General features: G+C 40.5%; 1 protein-coding gene across 1 annotated transcript in view; it reads left to right on the top strand.

Annotated features, from left to right (window-relative positions):
* Positions 1-20,897, top strand: part of pth2ra (parathyroid hormone 2 receptor a) — a 68,712-nt gene extending 47,815 nt beyond the window's left edge. Inside the window, exons 10-13 of the mRNA XM_085374059.1 lie at positions 4,871-4,965; positions 13,119-13,257; positions 18,077-18,118; positions 20,511-20,897. Coding sequence (XP_085230185.1) covers positions 4,871-4,965; positions 13,119-13,257; positions 18,077-18,118; positions 20,511-20,897 — 663 coding nt within the window. The remainder of the gene's footprint in view (positions 1-4,870; positions 4,966-13,118; positions 13,258-18,076; positions 18,119-20,510) is intronic.
* The last annotated feature ends 226 nt before the right edge of the window (positions 20,898-21,123 follow it).

Genomic DNA, 21,123 nt, shown 5'->3' with positions numbered 1-21,123 from the left:
TCACAATAAGACAGGAAACTCAACACACATGCAAAGGCACAGATGCAGAGACCTGACTAACCTAGAACAGAGGGAACACACAGGCAGGGATGACACAGAAACAGAGGGAGCACAGAGTAACACGAGGGGCAAGGGGACCAAAACACAGACAGCAATAATGCAACAAATAAATAATAAACTACTCAACACACTGGGCCACAGACCCACGACTGTGACAAATAGTTTCTATATTTGGACATCAAAGTAACACAATCCCCTTTTCATTATTTTAACATGTGGTGGGTTATGATTGTGATGTAAGGCTATGAAAAGCTCAAAACACTGCAGTGAGAAAGTTTTCTGGGGTTACATGTAAGGCCAGCGTGCAGCGAGCTAGTTTACACTGTACACTAAAGACCTTACCAGGGGCTAAAATGCTAAATTAAAATAAAGGGGGGAAATATTTTGGTCACTGATAAATGAATAAATCACTGGATGAGAACAGCCCCACATTTGTTACATGCTCATCCTACAATCCAGTGAAATCAGGTTGTGTTTGTTCCTTTAAATACTCGTGCGTGAAACTGACTGCTGTACAGACTGTTTGTTCGGATGAAGAACAGGTGTTCTTGGTATCCTCTGGTTCCTCGTGTCCTTTAAAATGCTGTAGAGAGAAAAAGCAACGTTGGGTCGTTTTTCTAACCGATGCACTGATGAGAACGGGCTGACCATCCCTCAAATTTAGATCACCGAATAGGAAACTTCTTACAACGATGATACCGCTGATGTACAAATAATAGATTCCACAGGAGATAAAACTATGCGGCACATGCGCACGTAGGTGTGTGTGTGCATGAATTTCTCAGGGCATAAGAATCTCAGGCAGATACATCTGAGCACAATTAACCCCAAGAGAAAATGACCTCAGGACGGTTTTAATGAACTCTCCGTGTTTCTAAAAAGAAAAACCTGCATAGATAATCAGAGCTGTGATATTTTTATAAAGGCACTGAGAAGGCCAAGGTCTACAAATCATTAAAAAGGCTCCAACTTTCCCCGTCTCACACTGGTAATGATGTAGTGCTCCATGTTTCACATAAACTACATGTGCAGGTAATACACGCACCCTGTATTCAATATTTAGTAGTAAATACTTGGAATTACTTTTGGATTTGTCACGGTCCTGGGTCTCCTGACCCAGCGTTTTTAGTTCTTTGTGATTTTTGTATTATTGTACTTGTGTGTGATTTATTCTATGGCTTCTAGTTTTGATCCCTTGCCCTTCATGTCTCTCTGTGTCCCCTCTGTTCTGTGTAATTGTGTGTCTTTGCATGTTTGAGTTTCTTGTTTTCGGTCACTCTGCATTGTGCATTATGTTCTCATGGTTGGTCTTTTGTTACTCTCTCTAGTCTAGTCTCTTGTGTTCCCAGCTGAGTATTTCCCTGTGTATTTTGGTTCTTAGACCTCTGCCTTATGGTTTATGTCTCTGTATTTCTTAGTTGCTGTCTCCACTGTGTCAAGTTCGTGTCTCTGTGTGATACTTCCTGTTTTACTTTGATGGTCCGTGTCTCATGTGAATGCGTCCTGCTTTGCTTGTCTCGTCAGTCCTGATTTCTCCCAGCTGTGCTCTCCTTCTCTGTCTCATTCCCCTCGTTACTTCCCAGTGTATTTAAACCCTGTGTTTCTCTGAGTCAGTGTCGCGTCGTCCCTCATGCTGTGTGGATCTACCTGTGTCTCTCTGTGAGTTTTCTAAGTTCCCAGTTTAGATTAGTTTGTATGTTTTTTCCCTGCCAGCAAATAAAGCTGAGTTTTGAGTTCACCTCCCTGAGTCTGTGAGTCCTGCATTTTGGGTCCAACTCCTGCCTGCCGCACAGCGATTCATGACAGGATTATAGTTCTCCAATAGAAAACTGAATATCAATTTCGTGGAATATCACTCCTCTGGACTGAGGGCTTTTTAATATCAAACTTGCTTTACCATCACAATTTATGCAGTGTTTTTCTGTGAGTGGCACTTATGCAAAACCTCTGAATTAATGAACAAGCTACTTAAAACTGCACGTTTGTTCAAAGACATCTTCCGAGTTGTGTCTGTCTGTGCGTGCTGTGAGTTTACTCCAGGCTCCCACTGGTAAAATCACCTACAGACTCTAATCAGAGGCAGCGTTGTTTCATCAGGACAAATTCACTGCTGGTTATAGAAAATTACTGAATGAAGACTTAATGTGTGTACATTTGTTGGACCAACTTTTCTTTCCCTAATTCTTTGTGGCACAGATTCAGCAAAGTGCTGGAAACATTCCTCAGAATATTCAGGTCCATCTTGACACGACAGGCCACCTGCAGCCTGAATGGCTGATACAGAGCAGGATAAATCTACGCTTTCACGTTCTGACACTGCCTTCTGAATGACACAGCAGGAACAGAAACTCATCAGACCTGGAAGTGTTTGTTCAATCTTCTGTTGTCCACTTAGGGTGATCCACATGAACATGCAGTTTCCTGTTCTCAGCTGACACCTGGTGTGGTCTGCTGCTGCAGACCATCTGCTTCAAGGTTCAGAGATGCTCTTCTGCAAACTGGTTGTAATGATTGTTTTTTTTTTTTTTTTTTTTGAATCACTGTTGCCAGCTTCCATGTGATTGGATGTTTGTGTTAGCAGTTGGCTGCACAGGTGTACCTAATGAAATGTCCATTGTGTGTTTACAGAGTTGAGGCCATGTTGTTATATTAAGTGATTAATGGTAAAAGTCTGATTTTTACTAACAGCTCAGCCAACAATGTTTGGTACTTTGGGGATTTTGAGTATTGTCTGTCTGTCTGCACACAGATTTGATTATTATAGTACCTGCTGGTTATGTCAGTGGAAACTATAGTTACAAAATTTTACAGATCTGTGCTTGTTCGACACTGGGTTACTTTTGAACACTACGACTGCATAACAAAATGGTCTCTAATTTCAACTATGCTTTTTCTCTGGTTACAACAAAAACGTTTAATTTCTTAATTCCTCTGTTTAATGAGCTGCTAAACACAAACGTTCATATCTGAACTGGCAGAACAGAAAATGAGTCTAGTGTCTGCAGGACTACTGTGCTGTTAAAATGCAGCCTCATATTTACACAGCTTGCAATGATACAGTCAGCTAATTATTTACTGAAAATGTTGGACACATAATTGATATACAACATCATTTTTTATGTTTTTTGGTAAGTTTATAAGTAAACGAGTATGCTTACAGACACACACAGGCAGTTATAGTAGATTGCATACAGTTGGTGTAAAAAGGACACCCAGCACAAAGAGAAGAGACATCTCATCTCAGTGTTTTTCATTGCTTATAGTGCACAGATGATAGCATTCATAGTTAGCACAGTCAATAATCAGTATTTCTGGAAATGTCTGTGAAGGTTCTCAGTCATCCAGCTCATCGTAGTCAAAGGAGCTTGCAAAGAAAAGCGTCTGGACTTCTTTAAGTTGCTTGAAGACGTTTCACCTCTCATCCGAGAAGCTTCTTCAGTTCTAAGGTCAAATGGGGGGGAGTCCCAGATTTAAACCTAGTGGGAGTTTCCCCCCACAGAGGGACAAAAGGACCCCCTGATGATCCTCTAATCGCCTGAGCCAAGGTGTGAAACTGGGTGTGGGTCCCAGTCAGCCAGAGTTTCGGGTGTGTTCATTGTGAAACCTGGCCCCACCTTATCATGTGAATTCCTGAGGTCAGATGGCCCAGGATGTGAGTGGGCGTTAAGGCGTCTGGGAAGGGATCTCAAAACTGATTATAGATGGCAGAGAGTTGGTGTCGTAAACCCCCGCCTCTGTTCAAAGATGGTCGCTCACAGTGGACATAGATGGCTTCTTTCACTCCTCTTTACAACCATCTGTCCTCTCTGTCCAAAATGTGAACATTGGCATCCTCGAAAGAGTGACCTTTGACCTTAAGATGCAGATGGACTGCTGAGTCTTGTCCTGTGGAGGTGGCTCTTCTAATCCAGTTTTGAGTTCCCTCCACCTTCTCGGATGAGAGGTGAAACGTCTTCAAGTAACTTAAAGAAGTCCAGACGCTTTTCTTTGCAAGCTCCTTTGACTGTTTCTGGAAATGTGATAATATGGCTGTTTGTTGTTTTAGAGCTGAAATTCATCACATGGTCTCATTTTCTGGGTTAAACCTTGGCACATGTTCAACAATTACAATTAGCACAGTCACATTTGTATCAGTTTGTCTGTGTAATGTGTTTATGATACTAAAAAGGAAATATGCAGAAGATAAAGAGTGAACACAAACACTGTAAAATGTATGAACTCACAGGAGGTGTGGGTTTAAGTAAAGTGCTTTGGCTCACTGTTTAATGTCTGGATTATGTCTACGTGTGCAGCGATGCTGGTCTCAAAGTGTTTTATATGGATTCTGAAGCTTATTCAGGCTCATTCAGGTGGTGCATAGTGTCAGACTGAAAGTATTACTAAGTCATTGGTGGCATAAAACATAAGCCTCAATTTGCATGTTTTAAATTACTTTGCTCAAGTCTCATTAAAGTCTCGTAGAGGAAATGACAAAAGTTCCAAAGGAGAAGTTAGTAAGCCTCTAAAGGTATTTTGCTATGATTAATAGACCTGCTTCCACACCGTACCTTATGATATACAAAATCAAGTTCTGTAACAAGTGTACAGGTGAACAAGGATTATTAGAAACACACTCGTGCAGTGTACCGAAAGACAGCGAATCAAATCGTGATTCTGGCTGATGTTCTGCACGTCCAGCCCACACGGCCGTCAAGTCTTTGTGTCCTGATCAGAATTAATCACCACTGTAAAAGGTTTCATTTATTTTATGTATATGATACAGTTTCAGCATGTCAAAATATGAAGAGTCTTTGCTTTTCTTCTGTTCCAGCTCAACTTTATTTTGTTTGTGAACATCGTGCGAGTTCTGGCCACTAAAATACGAGAGACGAACGCAGGGCGATACGACACCAGGAAACAGTACAGGTTTGAAATGACTTTTTCTGTAACGCCACTCATTCATCCTGTGCTCAGGGTTGCAGTTTGCTCTAAATGCCTCTGTATGTCACTACTCGTGAATGCTGATGTGCTGATAACTCACCGTTTCACTCCCCAGATGCATCAGTCAGGTGCTGTGTCAGGCTTCTGTCTTGTTTCTTAAGGACATAAGGTTCAGATACTGTCAGTTTGCTTTAGATTGTTATTACTTTAGGCCTGCCACTTTTTCATTTGTCCTCCATTTGTCCAGTTTTCTCATTTCTTTTAAGGAAACTGCACACCATGGTGAGATATGAATATAACGGAGTTCTCAGTTACTAGCTCTTTGGAAATCACTTAATTGGTCAAAGATATAATTTTACGGCTGTCAAACTGTGTTATCTTTTGTATTTCTCATGGAATCAGCTAAAGAAATGCAAACAATTTATGCATCTTTGCAACAGGCTGCTAGTGACAAAGAGCCTAAATGTACAATTTACAAGTGGCTCCAAGTTGCCTGCTGTGTGTCGACACAACACTGGTCCACTGGTTCATCCCCAGAGTTAGAAATATATTAGAAAATGGTCAGATACAAGGGCTGGACTACTCTAGTGTAAGACTACAGTGTGTATGACATGAAATTAAATGGGAAAAAAATGCCTTTTTTCTTTTTTGATAGCCTTCTGATTGCAGCTCTTAGGACGTGAGGATGAAAGCTTTGAAAATTTTGCAGACAGACAATATTTACTGATTTGCAGTGTTAGGTCTCTACGGAACTAGATTCTCTTATAATGATGTGAATCTGAGCACAACTCTTAACCCCAGCTCAACAGAGCAACAAGTGAAGGATCCACTGATGCAGCATCAAATATTTACTGAGTTTAATTCTCAGTGTGCCAAAATATTACAGACTCCCACAGACCAAAGATGAGCACATTAGTTTATGATGATTGGCCACAGGTATGAGACAGATGGGTTGTATAGAGCGCTCTGTGAATGAATGAATATGATGCTTTATCTACATTAGGGGAAATGCATTGTTCAGTAGCTTTCTAACAGACTCGAGGCTGAAGTAAGGGTGGTTCAGACCACAAACCTTCTATTTAGAAGAAGTTCTAGTCTATGCTTTGACCCACAGCTGATCAACTTATAGAATCTTTTCTACTGACGGCTGTAAAAAAAGTTCTAAATATCTTTGCTGGCAAGCTCAATTCTTTCAGATCAAAATTCAAGTCTTTATCATCTGAGTTTTCTCTGATCTCCTGGACATAGAGAAGAGACAGATGAGAAACTAACTAAAATGAATCCTGACAAATTTCATATAAAAGTTCTGCCTGTCACTTTCCCCCCCCATGCTGCTCTCAGTTAGCGATCTGTCTCTTTTATCCAGGTGCATTAAATGATTGCTTCAAGACAGCTAGTGTCCTCCCTCTCACAGATACGGCTGTTTTACATAATTACAGTGCATGTTCAAACTTCCCTTCATTTCTGAAATTCTTGAGGAAACCATTTCTCATCAGGCTCGCCAGCCAGTTGACAAGAATATCTGACAAGTTCCAGTTTGGTTTCCATCAAGACCAGAGCAGTAGTGAAAATGAATAATGACATTTTTATACGGTTATACATGCAGCTGTGCTTTTCTGTTTAGACCTAATAACTTCAAAAATCTCCCTTACCTCAGTGAATATTTCATTAGTATTACCCTGAATTTCCTGCCTCTCAGTCCCGTAAAAAGTTTGACTAAAGACGTCAAACTGGTCTCTCCTTGACAATATCAAGTCATCTGCTAAAATCTTTGAATTTTGAACCTCACATCCTTAAGCTCATCTGGTTTTATTTCTTTCATCTAAAAAAACTGCAAAAAAAACCCCAAAAAAACTTCTGTTAACCAAAAACATTTAGATTTAGTTCTCACTTTAATGCGCTATCATCTCGATTATTTTAATAGTGGGTTCGCAGAATTATGTACAAAGTCTATGAAATGAGGTGAACTCACAGAAATTCACACCATGTGATGTAAATAAAGACAAAAATCAACAAGCTTATTGATGCTGTTACGTCCCCACATGAAAGCTAGGCGAAGAGGGTGGGGGACAGTAACAGTTGGATCCGGGTTGAAATGAAAAGAACACCAGGCAGAGGTAGTTAACACAAAATCTTTATTATAATCAATTAACTCAATCACATAAATAGTAACAACAGAAGGACACAGCACCGCTGCTTTAATGGTAGATCAGACAGGTCAACCCAAAGAGATGGCGACCACTTAAACAAAGAAAACAACTATAAGGCTCCAACAGAAAAAGACAGCAACGCTGCTATTAACAATAACCAGGCAGGCCACACAAAATAATGGAGGCCACCGTCCCTTAAGGAAAACCACTGCTCAGTTAAGAACTACTCAAAGAGCCACACACGGTGGGGCTGGTCACACACAGCAGGCCTTTTCCACACCTCGACCAGCCTCACACACTGGCCAGCACAGAGGAACTCCACCAAAAGCCTCTCCCACAGCCACACTGCTCTTCTCCAGCTTATATCACCTCTGAGGGTAATTGGTGGTAAACGAGGGCAGATGAGCAGCAGGTGTGTCCTAAAAGGAGAAGGCAGGGGCAGAGAGAGACAGGGGAGGGGCAATAAAGAAGGAGGAGGAGAGGACAACACCACGCCCACACACTCCCACAGCCTCACAGGAAGTAACAGATGCTGTTGTGAAGACAGCTGGAGCTGTTTGGTTCAAATTAATTTTTTATAAAGCGACGAGGAAATGTGGAGAAAAGTGACAGAAATTGTAAGATTTCTGTGCAAAATATGTAACAGTAACTTGATTCTAGCCATCAGCTGTACTCCTCATCCTGGTGGCTGTCAGGGGGATTCCAACACTCGTGTTTAACAAAGTTTGACCACTTTTCTCCAACACGGTCAATCCATTAGCAGCTGGGTAAGGGCTAGACTTGGTGTTCCTAACCTTACTGTTCCTCTGATAACCACCAATGCTCAGCTTCAACCACTAGCAAACAGCTAAACAAACACAAGCTCACTTAGCTTGATAAGCGTGGGTCTGCAATAACGCGGCAACCGCTTACCAGAAAAAACTATTCTTGCAATGAAGATATAATTACAGTGCAATAAAAATTGATCCCGAAACCATAAAAACGTGGGGACTGCCTTGGCTGCTGATCTTCATGGAAAAGAAGGCGATAGTGCTTAATGTGGGGCCAGGGGCTGTTATAGATGGGGTTGGGGTACTCCCGTGTCCACAAAGGGATTGGTCTGTCTCAGGCTCAGATGAGTAAACACACTAACATAAGCACTATATGCCCAACGCAAGCCCCCACCTTAACCTTTAGCAAAGATGTGATACTGGAATATAATTATTCGGGTTGTGAGAACTGAAGTGTCTCCACAAAATTATACACACACACACACACACACACACACACACACACACTCTTCCACATTTGCAATTATCACCATTTCCCCCCCTGCTGGTGCTGGCGTCAATGTGTCAGATAAAAACCGTATAATTACAGTGTATTATCTGACAGGAGCGTAGCTCTGAATGCCGCTGGCGAGGTAGTTCTGTGTAGATGAACAGACGATTTGTCAGAAAAGATGATCATGATCCAGTAAACTGGAAGCTGAATACACGTCATACACATTTGTTTTATTTGAGTTTTTAAAACTTTTAAACTGAACAATGCAAACATGAGAACACAAATCAACATTAAAACAACTCACTTACATCCTGTGGTCAAGTGTTTTTCCTCCATTCAGAGTTTCTTATCTAGTTTATCTAGATCTGAGTCATTATTATAGTTATAGTCTACTTTTTAATGTTTAGTCTCCTAGTTTAGTATTTCCGCTGTTTGCTAGTTTATTCATATTTCTCAGTAATTTGATTCCCTTTCATGTCCACTCTGTCTCTGTGTAGCGTCCCACCTTTTTGAAGTCAGTTTTGTCTTTGTGTTGTTGTTTCCCTTTCTGTGTGTTGAGTTTAAAATTTCACCGTGTCTCCTTCCTCCTCTGTCAGATCCTTATTTAGTCTATTCATGTGTTTGTTTGTTATCTTTCCATTTAGTTATTGCCTATCCTGTTCCCTTTGTCTCTTCCACGGGTTTTGTCTTGTCTTGTGAAGTCAGCCATGTCTCTGTTTGTTTACCTTTTTGTCTTAGTGAAGTTTGTGTGTTTTTGTCTCAGTGTTTATTTTGATTTTGTTTTGCTTCCCCTGTCTCGTTACTCCTGATTTGTCTCTGCTGTGTCTCCAGCTGTCTCCACTTGTCCTAATCACCTTCCCATATTGTCTCATTCTCCCTTTGTCCCTTGTTGGAACCTGAAGTTATTGAAGTTCCCTTCGTGTTTCTCAGTGTTTTCCGGCCTCAGTATTTTTGCCACTTTAGGCTCCAGTCAGTTTATGTTTGTAGTTTTCCTTTTGTATTTTATGTTTTCCTTATCATTGTATCCCAGTCACCAAAAAGGTAAAAAAACAAAACAAAAAAACCTGCAGAAAAAAATTAAAATCACTTCTAATGTTGTGAAAGAAAACACAAGCAAAACACAATCTAAAATGTACCACTTCTTGAGTTTTGACAAAAAACAAACTAATCAAAAAGTCAATTACTCTCAACTGAAGAAATGTTTTCCTTACTTTCTGTGCTATAAAGCAATCAAATTACCCTTCCATCTTCCGGTTTCCATTTTCTCTCGTCCTCCTCACCTTTATCTTTGTTTCATTCTCGCTATTTTCTCTAAGTTTCCCCGTTTCTTCCCTTTTCCCATTAATTTTCCCTTTTTAATCCTTTTGGTAGATTTCTTTCAATTAGCTTATTTCTCGGAATCAGACCATTTACACACTCAGACAAAATCACTGAGATAAAAAAAAAAAAAGCTAATGGACCACAAGGAGTTCATCTTTCAGCAGGAAAAATTGTTTACACCTTATTTTTCCAGCTCCAAAAAAAGAGGAGATGAGAACCCACACGGCCAAAATCGAAGAATCAAGTAAAAAACTGATTTGATTCTTAGATTTTGACACAAACACGTCCATTAAACTTTGTCTTAGTCATCTTTCTGCTAATCTGTTCCAGCAGTTACGAAAATGGAAATGCAAAAGGGATCTGATGAGAGATTCACATACTGAGATCAACAGTAACATTATAACTAATTAGAACCAAGCTGTGCACTGGTTTCCTCTGCTTTAAATTAAGTGAGCTAATTTTTCCATGCCTCCCTCTGCTTGTCCAGGACAGCGAGGTATTCCCAATCCAACTGAGAGATATAATCTCTCCAGCAGGTCCTGGATCCATCACGACGCCTCCTCTCAGTAGAAAGTGCCTGGAACACGTCATGTAGGAGGGGTCCAGGAGGAATTCAAGTCAGATGCCCAGACCGCCTCAAATGGCTCATTTCAGTGTGGAGGAGCAGCAACGCTCACTCCAAAGTTTAGTCGAGGCACCCTTCAGAGGAAGCCCTTTTCCAGTGCTTGTATCCGCGATGTGATTCTCATGACCGCAGTTGAGAACAGGAACAGAGTCTATATCGACCAGTAAATTAACACCTTTGCGTTCAGGCTCAGCGCTCTCGTCACAGCAACATAATCTGTGGAAAATCAAGGTTTTTTTTTCTTTATTTCCACATTCTGCTGTGGCAGTATCACTAAAGACTGGCTCAGCAGACCAGAAACATGATCTGATCATCAGTTGTTTAGGTTGGTACAACTCTGATGTAACTGATGGCTCTGAAAGGCACTTTACATCAGTCAGTGAACACATACCACAGCCAGGGTCGTATGTGCCCCCATGGTAATGCACAGTCCCTTCAGTTATTCATACAGACGAGATCTGAGGAACTGACAAGGCGAGTGAAACAGTTCCATCTGTCTGTATCTGTGTTAGTGCAGTCTAACTGTAGATTATAAGGTTGAATAAATACGTTTGGTGACCATAATTGCAGAACTTCAAAGGATGGCTATGAGGCTGCACGTGGAATTAATCAGTTTATTTGACTGGAACAAACCATGCCAAATATGTGCTGATGAATTTTGAGCAAAAGCCTGCAGTGTCTTCCTGTGAATGCTGTGGGTGGACTAATGAGATGAAACATGGAAAAAAAAATCTGTTTCATTTTTTTTCTCTAAGGTCACAAAGTTGTTGCTAAAAAGACATTAAACTGGCTGCAGATGATGTCTTTGATCACGCCAAATCTGCCTTTTTACCTCCATGAATGAAGGTTCATTCTTTGTTTTCACATGTCCGGTGCATCGATGTTTTCATGCAGAATATTGTGAGATTTGTTTTTCATTTGATTTAAATGCATACGCATGTTTAGCCTTGTGCCTTAGTCAAATTAAAGTTTTGATTTCAATTTATGCAGCGAAATTGGAAATTTAAGAAACACTGACAAGTTGATTTTTAAAGGGTAATTTTAAAACATTCACAGTAAAACGTTCTTCAGAGACGGAGCATCAGTATTCATTCAGCTCTTTAGTAATTACATTTGGTCCAACCATTTCTATTCTTTGGTCACATTAAAGGAAACGACTGTCTGCTGTTATGATGCATGCACACGAAGTGCAAAGCAAACGTTCACCGTGTAAGTCATGTGAAAACAGTCGTTGGAGTGCTTTTGAACTCTGGCTTTTAACAGCCAATGTTATCCTGAAAACACAACCTTATGCTTGGAATTAAGAAACAGGAACATATTTTAAAAACCACCTCTAAGCCCCATTAATTACAGGATAATATGGGAACACCCACTTTCGTTCTGCAGGGATGTTAGCTGCTCTTAGCTTGCTAGCTTTTGCTTTTTGTTTTGTTGTTGTTTTTTCGTACAGGAAATTCAAAATGATGTGCATGTGACAACTTCGACTACTGCATAATATTTCTGTCACAGATGAAAAGCGAAGTTATAACTGCGATCCTGGCATGAGCCACACCAACACACTACAGCACATTAGGAGAAATCCTCAAAGCTCAAGGATTTCTCCTGTATTTCCAGCCTTTTATGCATCTTGTCAGAAAGTTTTAAATTCATCGCATGATCTAATTTACTGTGACGTTCAAACTGCTCCTCTGTTGCAGACTGTAGCAATCTTTTGCTGGAGTTGTTGTGCCCATTTCCCCCCGGGGGTGTACAAGGGACAACAGAAATTTAATAGGCTGCAAACTTGCTCCTCACTTTCCAGGATGAGTCATTACATGAAGTTCTCATCTGAGCTTAAAGGCAGTTTAGACATTTCAGTGTGTTTTTCAGGCCAAAGGCAGTACAATCCAAAACAAGTCAGATGGTCTCATAAATTAAAAGCATGGAACTGATCCCTGAGCAGTATATTCCTTGGAGGTCTGTACTGTTTAATGAGCGTGTGCACTGGCACTACATTTGTGTGTGCACATGTGTTTCAGCTTGCTGGCATAAGTCAACTTTAACACAGTATTTGTTTTGATGTTCATTTACTTTATTAAATGCTTGAGAGTGAAACTGTGCACACTTCAGTGCCGTTGTTGATGAGCTGATGATGGACTGCAGTTAGCCGTCTGCAGTGACTGGAACGTGTATTTGTTCATATTGCTAAGACTATGAGGTACTTCCCGCTTTTATAAAGCATTCATAAAGCTGTCAGTTTGATTTCTAGTCAGTGAGCTCAAAAACAACAGGTCAAATACATGCCCACCAGGAAATAGTCCCAACAGAACAGAAGTAATTTTATCTGATGCATTCAAACATCTGTCACTTTTTGATTTAGACGAACGGTAACTAACGGGATTCTCACTGAAGCCAGAAGTGGAGACTGAAGCTTGTTATATGCTCTGGGAAACGGAGTCCCAGAGTTTGCTTAAAATCATTTATTTTGCACGTTCTCCCAAGACTGAGCCTAAATGATAAACTGAAAAAGTATACTTTAGTTCTGCAGTCTAGTTACCTTGCTTAATTAACATTCCCCGAGCAACAAGTTTGAAAACCTGTCCTGTACTTTTGTATTCGAGCCAGGAGAATTAGCTTGGCAATTAAAAAAAAATCACTGCCAATTCTGCATCCAGAGAAAGTATTAACCTGGCAAACATCAAACTAATTTGCCGCTAGTTAAGCCGTACACTGTAACGATGGCTGCTTTCAGTCACTTCGATATGAAAACTAGAACCTCTGTCTTGTGTGTGTCCTCGCAGGAAACTGGCAAAGTCCACTCTTGTGCTCGTGCTGGTGTTCGGCATCCACTACATCATCTTCGTTGGGATGCCTCATACATATCAGGGACCAAGCTGGGAAATCCGAATGTACTGTGAGCTGTTTTTCAACTCATTTCAGGTACTTTCTGTGTTACACAACATGTTATGAGCGCTTCGCATCCGCTTCTTCCTGTGAAAAATGCACCGAGCAGCAAACACACCTGCACCAGGTCATTTTGCTCAGACTTTTGGCGATCCATGAAGGGAATGCAATTTTGGTGCACAGAGCAAATGCATTTTTCCTGGTCGCTTGGACTTGCTTAGCATTGGACCTGCTCCATAATATTTTGGCCACTTTAACTAAAAAACAAAAACATTTTGTTTTCCTAACTTTTGCACTTTTCTTTTGTTTGTGGAAACTTTCAGCCGGTCAGTCCAAGCATTATTTGGCAAGTTAATGAGAGACTATTTAAAACTGTGCAGTTGCCGACAGCTAGAGGGGGCCTACAATGAACATCGTTTATTTACACTGGTACACACAAGCTCTTTATATCTATTCCAAGGTCACAGGCATCTGTTCCATCTGCTGCCTAAATAAACACGTGTAAAACCACAATTGCACAGCGAGTAGTGAAAGCATCAAGCAAGCGACTTTACTCATGAGCTTATCCAGTTTGGCAGCTTTTAATAATGATTCCACTCTTTCCAAGCCAAATCAGCAGGTGTCTTGGGTACTGACACATTTCAAACGACTCGCCACAAATCCATAGAAACCAATCAATTAACAGTAACACCAGTGCTCCTGCATTTTTAATTACAGTACTGTTAGACGTGTCTCGGCAGTAACGATGTGAGTGACAGGGATTGTAGAGATTTTACAGTGCTCCCTGAACCAAGAGGCTTGTACGGCCACAGCGGCTCTAAAGATTTAGCATTTAGAAAAGCCTTTAATTACTGCTGTCGCACTGTAGTAGCATTTAAAAGCAGATCATTATAGATTTTTCTCCGGCCAAATAAAAATAAGCACTGTTACACACACAGAAGAGTAGATTTCTTTAAGCTTGCTGACACGCCAAAGAATATTCAAAAGGGAATTCATCTTATTTGCCTCTGCTAGTGTAAATAAAGTGTAATCGAACTGCCGTGTTCATGTCTTGGATGTAATCTGAGTAACAATAACTTACTGAGCATCTTCTAGATCAGGGGTGCCCGATCCCAGTCCTTGAGAGCTTCCGTCCTGCAGCTTTTAGATGCATTCTTGCATCCTTCAGTTACTTTTCTGAAAGTGACTGAGTCGTGGATATTTTATCACTTACACGTCAACTAGTCAGCTCAATTATTACATTTTTCATGTCATGGATTGGGATGGCCCACAATTATCTTCTCTAAATGCCTCTGGGTGACTGTCAGTGAAGCGCCTTCATAATGACTCTGAGTGCTGCCTAAATTTAAATGAGCAGTTATATGGGGCGATCGTGGCTCAAGAGTTGGGAGTTCGCCTTGTAATCGGAAGGTTGCCGGTTCGAGCCCCGGCTTGGACAGTCTTGGTCGTTGTGTCCTTGGGCAAGACACTTCACCCGTTGCCTACTGGTGGTGGTCAGAGTGTCAGTGTCCGGCAGCCTCGCCTCTGTCAGTGCGCCCCAGGGTGGCTGTGGCTACATTGTAGCTTGCCATCACCAGTGTGTGAATGTGTGTGTGAATGGGTGGATGACAGGTTGTGTAAAGCGCTTTGGGGTCCTTAGGGACTAGAAAAGCGCTATACAAATACAGGCCATTTACCATTTACCATAATTATATGTAAGTGGGGTTGAGCCCTGTACTGGGTGTGAACTAGATTAACTAACATACATGAACAGAGTTTATTTTCAGCTTGGCATGAATAATCAGCGAACATGTTACCAAAATGTTTATGCCATACATGCGTAAGCTACTGTTTGAAAAAGCTGAAACGTTATGGTTCAGCATAATAAATAAATAAATAAATAAATAAATAAATAATAATGAATAAATGAGGCCTTTCATTGAAAAAAATAAAAATGCACGAAACCTTGTGTAATTTTTACTGCCTGAGTTCATTTTAGTCATATGTACTCTAAAAGTAAGTACAGAAAGGAAAACATGGTTTTAAAGGTCACTATACAAAATTTACGGTATTTTCCTACATTTGGTTTTCGCTGGTCGCCTGCGCTGAGATGATGTCGTTTTCATAATTCGTAGTTTCTTTGAACCAGTTTCAATTAAGTTTACACTTAAGTGTTCTGCAAATTATCCACTGTCTTTTAAGTATTTTATAATAACTGACCTTCAGGCACATTTACTTAAGTTTTTTATTAACCAGTCAAGCATTTAATACGATGAACATTCAACACTCGAGAACTTCTGAAAGTCGTGTAATAAAAGGTCTTTGTGGTAAAGGTGCTCGGTCTTCTCTCTGAGGCCACTGATTGCTGAGCAGTGTCACAGGAAGTTATATAGCAGACACAATGTGCAATTAACAAGAACGAAAGAAAATAACAGCTGACAGAGTGAACATGATGCCGTCTTAATGTGAAATGTTGCTGTCATCAGATTAAAAATGATCCTGTAGTTTAAAAAAAACCTGACAGTTAAATATCGAGGTTAAAGATACGTAAATCATTTTGTTTTTATTAACATTTTACACAACTTGAAAGGAAAAATTAAATAAATTTGTAAGCAAAAAACCTAAATAGATGATGTAAATGTCAGCTTTAATGTTACTCTGATTTACCAGCAGAACAAAATAGACTGTCATTCCTATAATAAGTACTTTCCTTCACGTAACACCACATTGTTTTATATTTATTAAAAAAATAAACCCAGAAGACACTCATGAATAATTCTGTGTCTTTTAAAGGTGCATAGTCAGCGTAGGTGCAGGGTAAGCAAAAGGGAGCCAGTCTCAGTGCCAAAGTCAAGCTTAGGTAGACGTGACTGTGCAAGGAGTAAGTTTAACAATCGTGGTTTCAGAGTCATTATTCAAAAATAGGAATATATATAGCAAGTTCACAAAACTGTGACAGTAACTTCAGAGCACAGAGGCTTCACAAACAGGAAGCATGACTCTTTAACTTTGTTTACTTTGTAGTTTCGTAACCTTTTCATGGCTGGCGGTGGCTGCGATTAGACGCAATAGGCTTTCAGGTCGTCTGTTTGCCCATCCCAGGCTTGTGGATACAATATCTCAGGAATGCCTTTGGGGAATTTCTTAGCATTTGGCACAAACTTTGACTTGGCCTCCAGGATGACATGGTTAAAATTGAATTTGACTGCAACTTCAGTGGTTGGCAGAGTCATTCAAACGCAATGCGGCATTTCAAATTTACAGAATAAAGGATATGTGTGTAGAGCAGGTTTTAAAGGGTAAAGAGAAAGGAAGCGTGTGGAACATTGTATCAGCTGCCTGTGGGAACATTGTTCTACCTTACTAATAAATGGACCCCAAAAGCTCTGATCCATGTTTGATAATGTGCAGCTACATCCTTAAATAGTAGGGGGCCATATTCAACCAACCAGTATAACCAAGACATTTTAATAATTTCTTTTTTTTAATTAGGCTGATGTGTGCACCTATGCCAGCTGAAGCCAAAAACAAACAAACACCATGCTTGAATTTGTGATGGGATCCAGAGATGCAACAAAAACAAAATTTTCTGCCAAAATGAGCACAAAAATTACGCACTGCCCCCCGATGAGCCAAATAACCCTCAGCTGCATCACTCCATCCACCTCAGCATCCACCGCAGCACGAGCGCATTTATTTGAAGCCACAATATTCTTCTTCAGTTACTGTCATGATGAAATGTTTAGTAAAATCAGAAACTAAAAATCTCTCCAGAGAACTTTGGTTTGTTTTGGCTTTTCAGAGATTTACTACCAAGATGTCTCTCACTAGTTGTGCATCGCAACGTGCACACAAACACACACATGAGCATGCAAACACAGATGGTCTGTAGACACCTTCATAATTCATAACTGCGTTAAGAACTTTCTGGTTCAGTGAACACAAGAACAGAAGGAGCCAGAGACACACTTTCTTTATTTTAATTAGACACTACAATAAGAAAAATCTTCTACATCCTCGATAAAATTGAAGCCATAATTTTGAGCTGAAATATATAAAATCAAATGTCTGTTTATTCAAGTGCTTGGTGTGGTGTGCTTGGTGTAAACTGGATCTATCCCAATTACTCAAGTACATTTAATGTGACCAGATTCCTGTCATGGCGGAGTATGCCAGGGACGTTTATTAATGCACCCAAAAGCAGACGCTGGAGCGAGGGACTGCATTTTTAAACCAAAAGCGAGCCTTTATTAAGGCTGGTAAACATGTAGGAGCGACAACTAAACAGAAACCTAAACTGGGAAAAACTAAAAAACTGTGACAAGACTGTAGAATGAAACGACTACGATGCGACGTAGAAGGAAAACAGACGACCTGACAATGAACAACGGAAGACAGGGGACTTAAATAATCTCCCCCAGGGATCAATAAAGTATTCTGATTCTGATTCTGATAAATACACACAGGAGGTGATCAGGAAACAGCTGACTAGAATTAGCACAATGACGTCACAGGGGAAGTCAAACTAAACACAGTGACACACAACACTCTTTCAAAATAAACCAGGAAACACTGAGAAAATAACAATAATCAAAGAATAAAACTAAAACATGCAAAACACTGGGTCGCAGTCACTATCGTGACAATTTCATTAAATTAAACAATTTACACTTTAGGTATCCCATAAAATTACGTGGAAAACTTTAATTTTTTAAATGTATTTAAAGCAAAGTGATATTAACTGGTTACCTGCAGCATCACTATCATCTTAATAGCCATTCTTTGTATTGCATGTAGATCAAAGTGGTAAAGAATGTGATGATCGCACTAAATGTCTGAAACGGTTCATAATTTGTATTTCAATTTTTCTTTTCAGGGCTTCTTTGTGTCAATTATCTATTGCTACTGCAATGGAGAGGTGAGTAGGCAGTGATTTATTCACACTTGATAGAAGTGCTTTGACAGTATAACTAGAGAGCATGGCTGCTGTGCCTGTCAACATGTTGTTGATGCTTCAGATATACTCAGTTTTTACTACGTCATTGTATAATTACATGGGAACTCAGTACTAATGGGTCTGACTTGAAGTTTTTATTTCGATCACAACAACACAGCTGCAGAGTTGTGTGTCTGCGTCTTTCACAACACACTGTTGTGTCCACACACAGAGTGTCAGGTTTTTGTACGCCTGTCTAAGTCCTCAAAGCTGCCTTTGTTGTAGTTCCTCCCACAGCTGGTGTTGGGATCACTTTTTGCCGTGATGACACACTAAGAGACACGCAAACAGACTGACAACATGAAAACAATTCCAGCCGCGCTGATGCAGCTGCTGATATCTCCTACAAAGGGTTTAATTACTCCGGTGGTACATGTAATCTGTGGTCAGGCTGATGAAGCGTGTTTTTCTCCCTTCATCTGTGCTGCCATATTATCTGACTCTTTATTATCTCATTCTGCACGGAGAGTGCTGAGCGCTGAATTAAAGTTTCCATTTCTGACACTCTGATCTTTACACAAAACTTCTCTCTTTTTTTATGCTGTCGTTCACTTTCCCTTCGTGATCCTCATTATCCTGCGGAGCTCTCCTTTTTATTCTCCGGAGCCTTTCAGAGTCACCGAAAACCAAACAACGCCAAATTAAACTGAAGGTTTTTGTATTCTGTTGAATAAAAGCGCCATAAAGCAATTTGTTATTTTGTTATTAACACTGAGCCAAATGACTCATGTAAGGTAAAAGGGTCTCAGCCAACACTTGGAATTAACACCCTACTCTGCTGCTCCGTGGAGCTTTAAGCTGCTCCTAATGCTCTGTTTTAGTCATTCAGCCCACGCGCTGCGTGCACAGTTGAATCTTTTTCATCCACTTGCATATAGGAAAGTGTAGGCTGCCGTGTCCAGCAAGCAATCTCAAATGTTTGATACCATAAAACAGTAAATTCACATGTAGGAAGGCAGAGATCTGCATACACGCTCTGGTCATCAGATTTATAAACTCACGTGTACGCCGGGTCCTCTTTTTGAAGTTTTAAGTCATCATGAAATTTTATACATGTGCTCGGGCTTCATTTCCACTACGATTCTCAGCCATGCCCGGGTGCAGACACTCGCCTGTTTCATCACTTCTGTATTTGGTGCATAGCATTCGTACTACAACTTATTAGACATGGCGATTAGGAATGCATCAAGGAAGAAGTTTATTTTCCTCGTAATTAGGATTGGAGAATTTGTTTTGTTTGTTATAGGGCAACCCCCCCCCAAAAACAAAGCGAGTCAGTTTTGTTTTGTATGTAATTGATGCACAATTATTATTATTTTCATTGACATGGCTAAAGTGCGTGTGTAGCATTCATTAAACCTTATTCAGGAGCATTGTTCATGTATTCAAAGGCTTAAAGCTCATTACTGCATGCACATAAATGTCATGATGAAATATTGTCATATTTAGAATCAACATATATCATTCCCTGTATACTGATATCACTTTGATCTTTAGATGGTCTATTGGCCTTGAAGGAAAGGTTAAGGGTCAAATATGACACGACATTTTAAAACTTCTTACAGTGCTTTTTATATGTTGACAATACACACCACACGTGTCTACACCCTCACAAAGTTTTATCAGAATTTGTTCAAATGTTATCATTACAGACAGAAAACATGTCTGCCAGTGCTCGCAAAAACATAACTTCCTTATCAGAGATAAAAATAATGTTGTCTTTTCAGGCTTTGCTTTCTTTACAAAGTGTGTCCCTGTGCCAACTGTGCGAGGGTCACACAGTTTTACTGGACATCAATCCTTTCAAAATACCTTCATGAGTGGGAAAAGTCGGTTTCTGTGTTTGCAAATGGTGTATATAGGAGGAAGTGACACAATTAAATGATTAAATTAGCTGCTTGTTCAGGTTAGGGTTGCACAGATTATCCCAGCTGGCGCTGAGCGAGATGCCTCTTGCCTCCTCAACAGTTTGCTTGACGGTCACAGAGAGGCAGCTTGCCACATTGACACTCACACCTGCACCTTATTTGCAATCACCAGTTAAACTAAAGAGCATGTCTTTGCAGGACTACCTGCAGAAAACTGTGGTAAAATATGTAATTTCCACACAGGGATGTAAGCAACAATAAGATCTGAAGTGGGGATGTGCATGCAGTCTGGCTGCTCTGATATTTTAAACAAAATGAAACAGGAACAAGGAACCACTGGTTAGAAAAGTATTCTGCACCTCAAAATATTTCTTCTGCACTCTGATCTTTGCAAAAAACAACTCAGCTTTGTGTATTTACTGGCTTTTTTCCCCACACCCCCACAGGTTCAGACAGAGATAAAGAAAACATGGACACGGTGGAATCTTTCCTTTGAGTGGGAGGGTCCAGTTGTGTGCGGCCGCTACCGTTATGGATCTGTGGTCGTAGGTCTGAACAACAACAGCACCAGCAGCCAGTCCCACCTGGCTGGTGCTGGGCCGTCCACACGCTCCACCACGCTCGTTTCCAGCCGCGTTTACCGGAGCACAGGTCCAACCGCGATCAGCATGCGTGCCACCCTGCCAGGATACGTAATCAGTAACTCGGATCCATCCATACCCGAGGAGCCTGAGGACAGTGGTCCCAAGCGGGTGGATGATATCTCACTGAGGGAAAATCTGCCTGTTCTAAATATGAGCGGAACGGCTGATGATGAGGAGGAAACGCTGTAGCAGACATCAGACCGTTTACTCCTGTGTTATTCAAACTCTGAAGAGGGATGCAAAGACAAACCAAAAGTGTCACTCTGCAGACAAGAAGAGGAAAAAATGTCCCGGACATTCATAAGAAGAAGAACTAACGTGAACTTTTTATACAGTACTGTAAATTGTGAAGAAATGTTAACTGTTGTCATTGCTATACTGTTTTTGCTGCCAACGATCACCAAAATGCTGACTT

The sequence above is a fragment of the Diplotaxodon limnothrissa genome, linkage group LG16 (assembly GCF_057381915.1).
Source record: "Diplotaxodon limnothrissa isolate DT_005_m linkage group LG16, D_limnothrissa_male_GT1.1, whole genome shotgun sequence".
Lineage (NCBI taxonomy): Eukaryota > Metazoa > Chordata > Actinopteri > Cichliformes > Cichlidae > Diplotaxodon > Diplotaxodon limnothrissa.
This window is presented reverse-complemented; position numbering and strand designations above follow the sequence as displayed.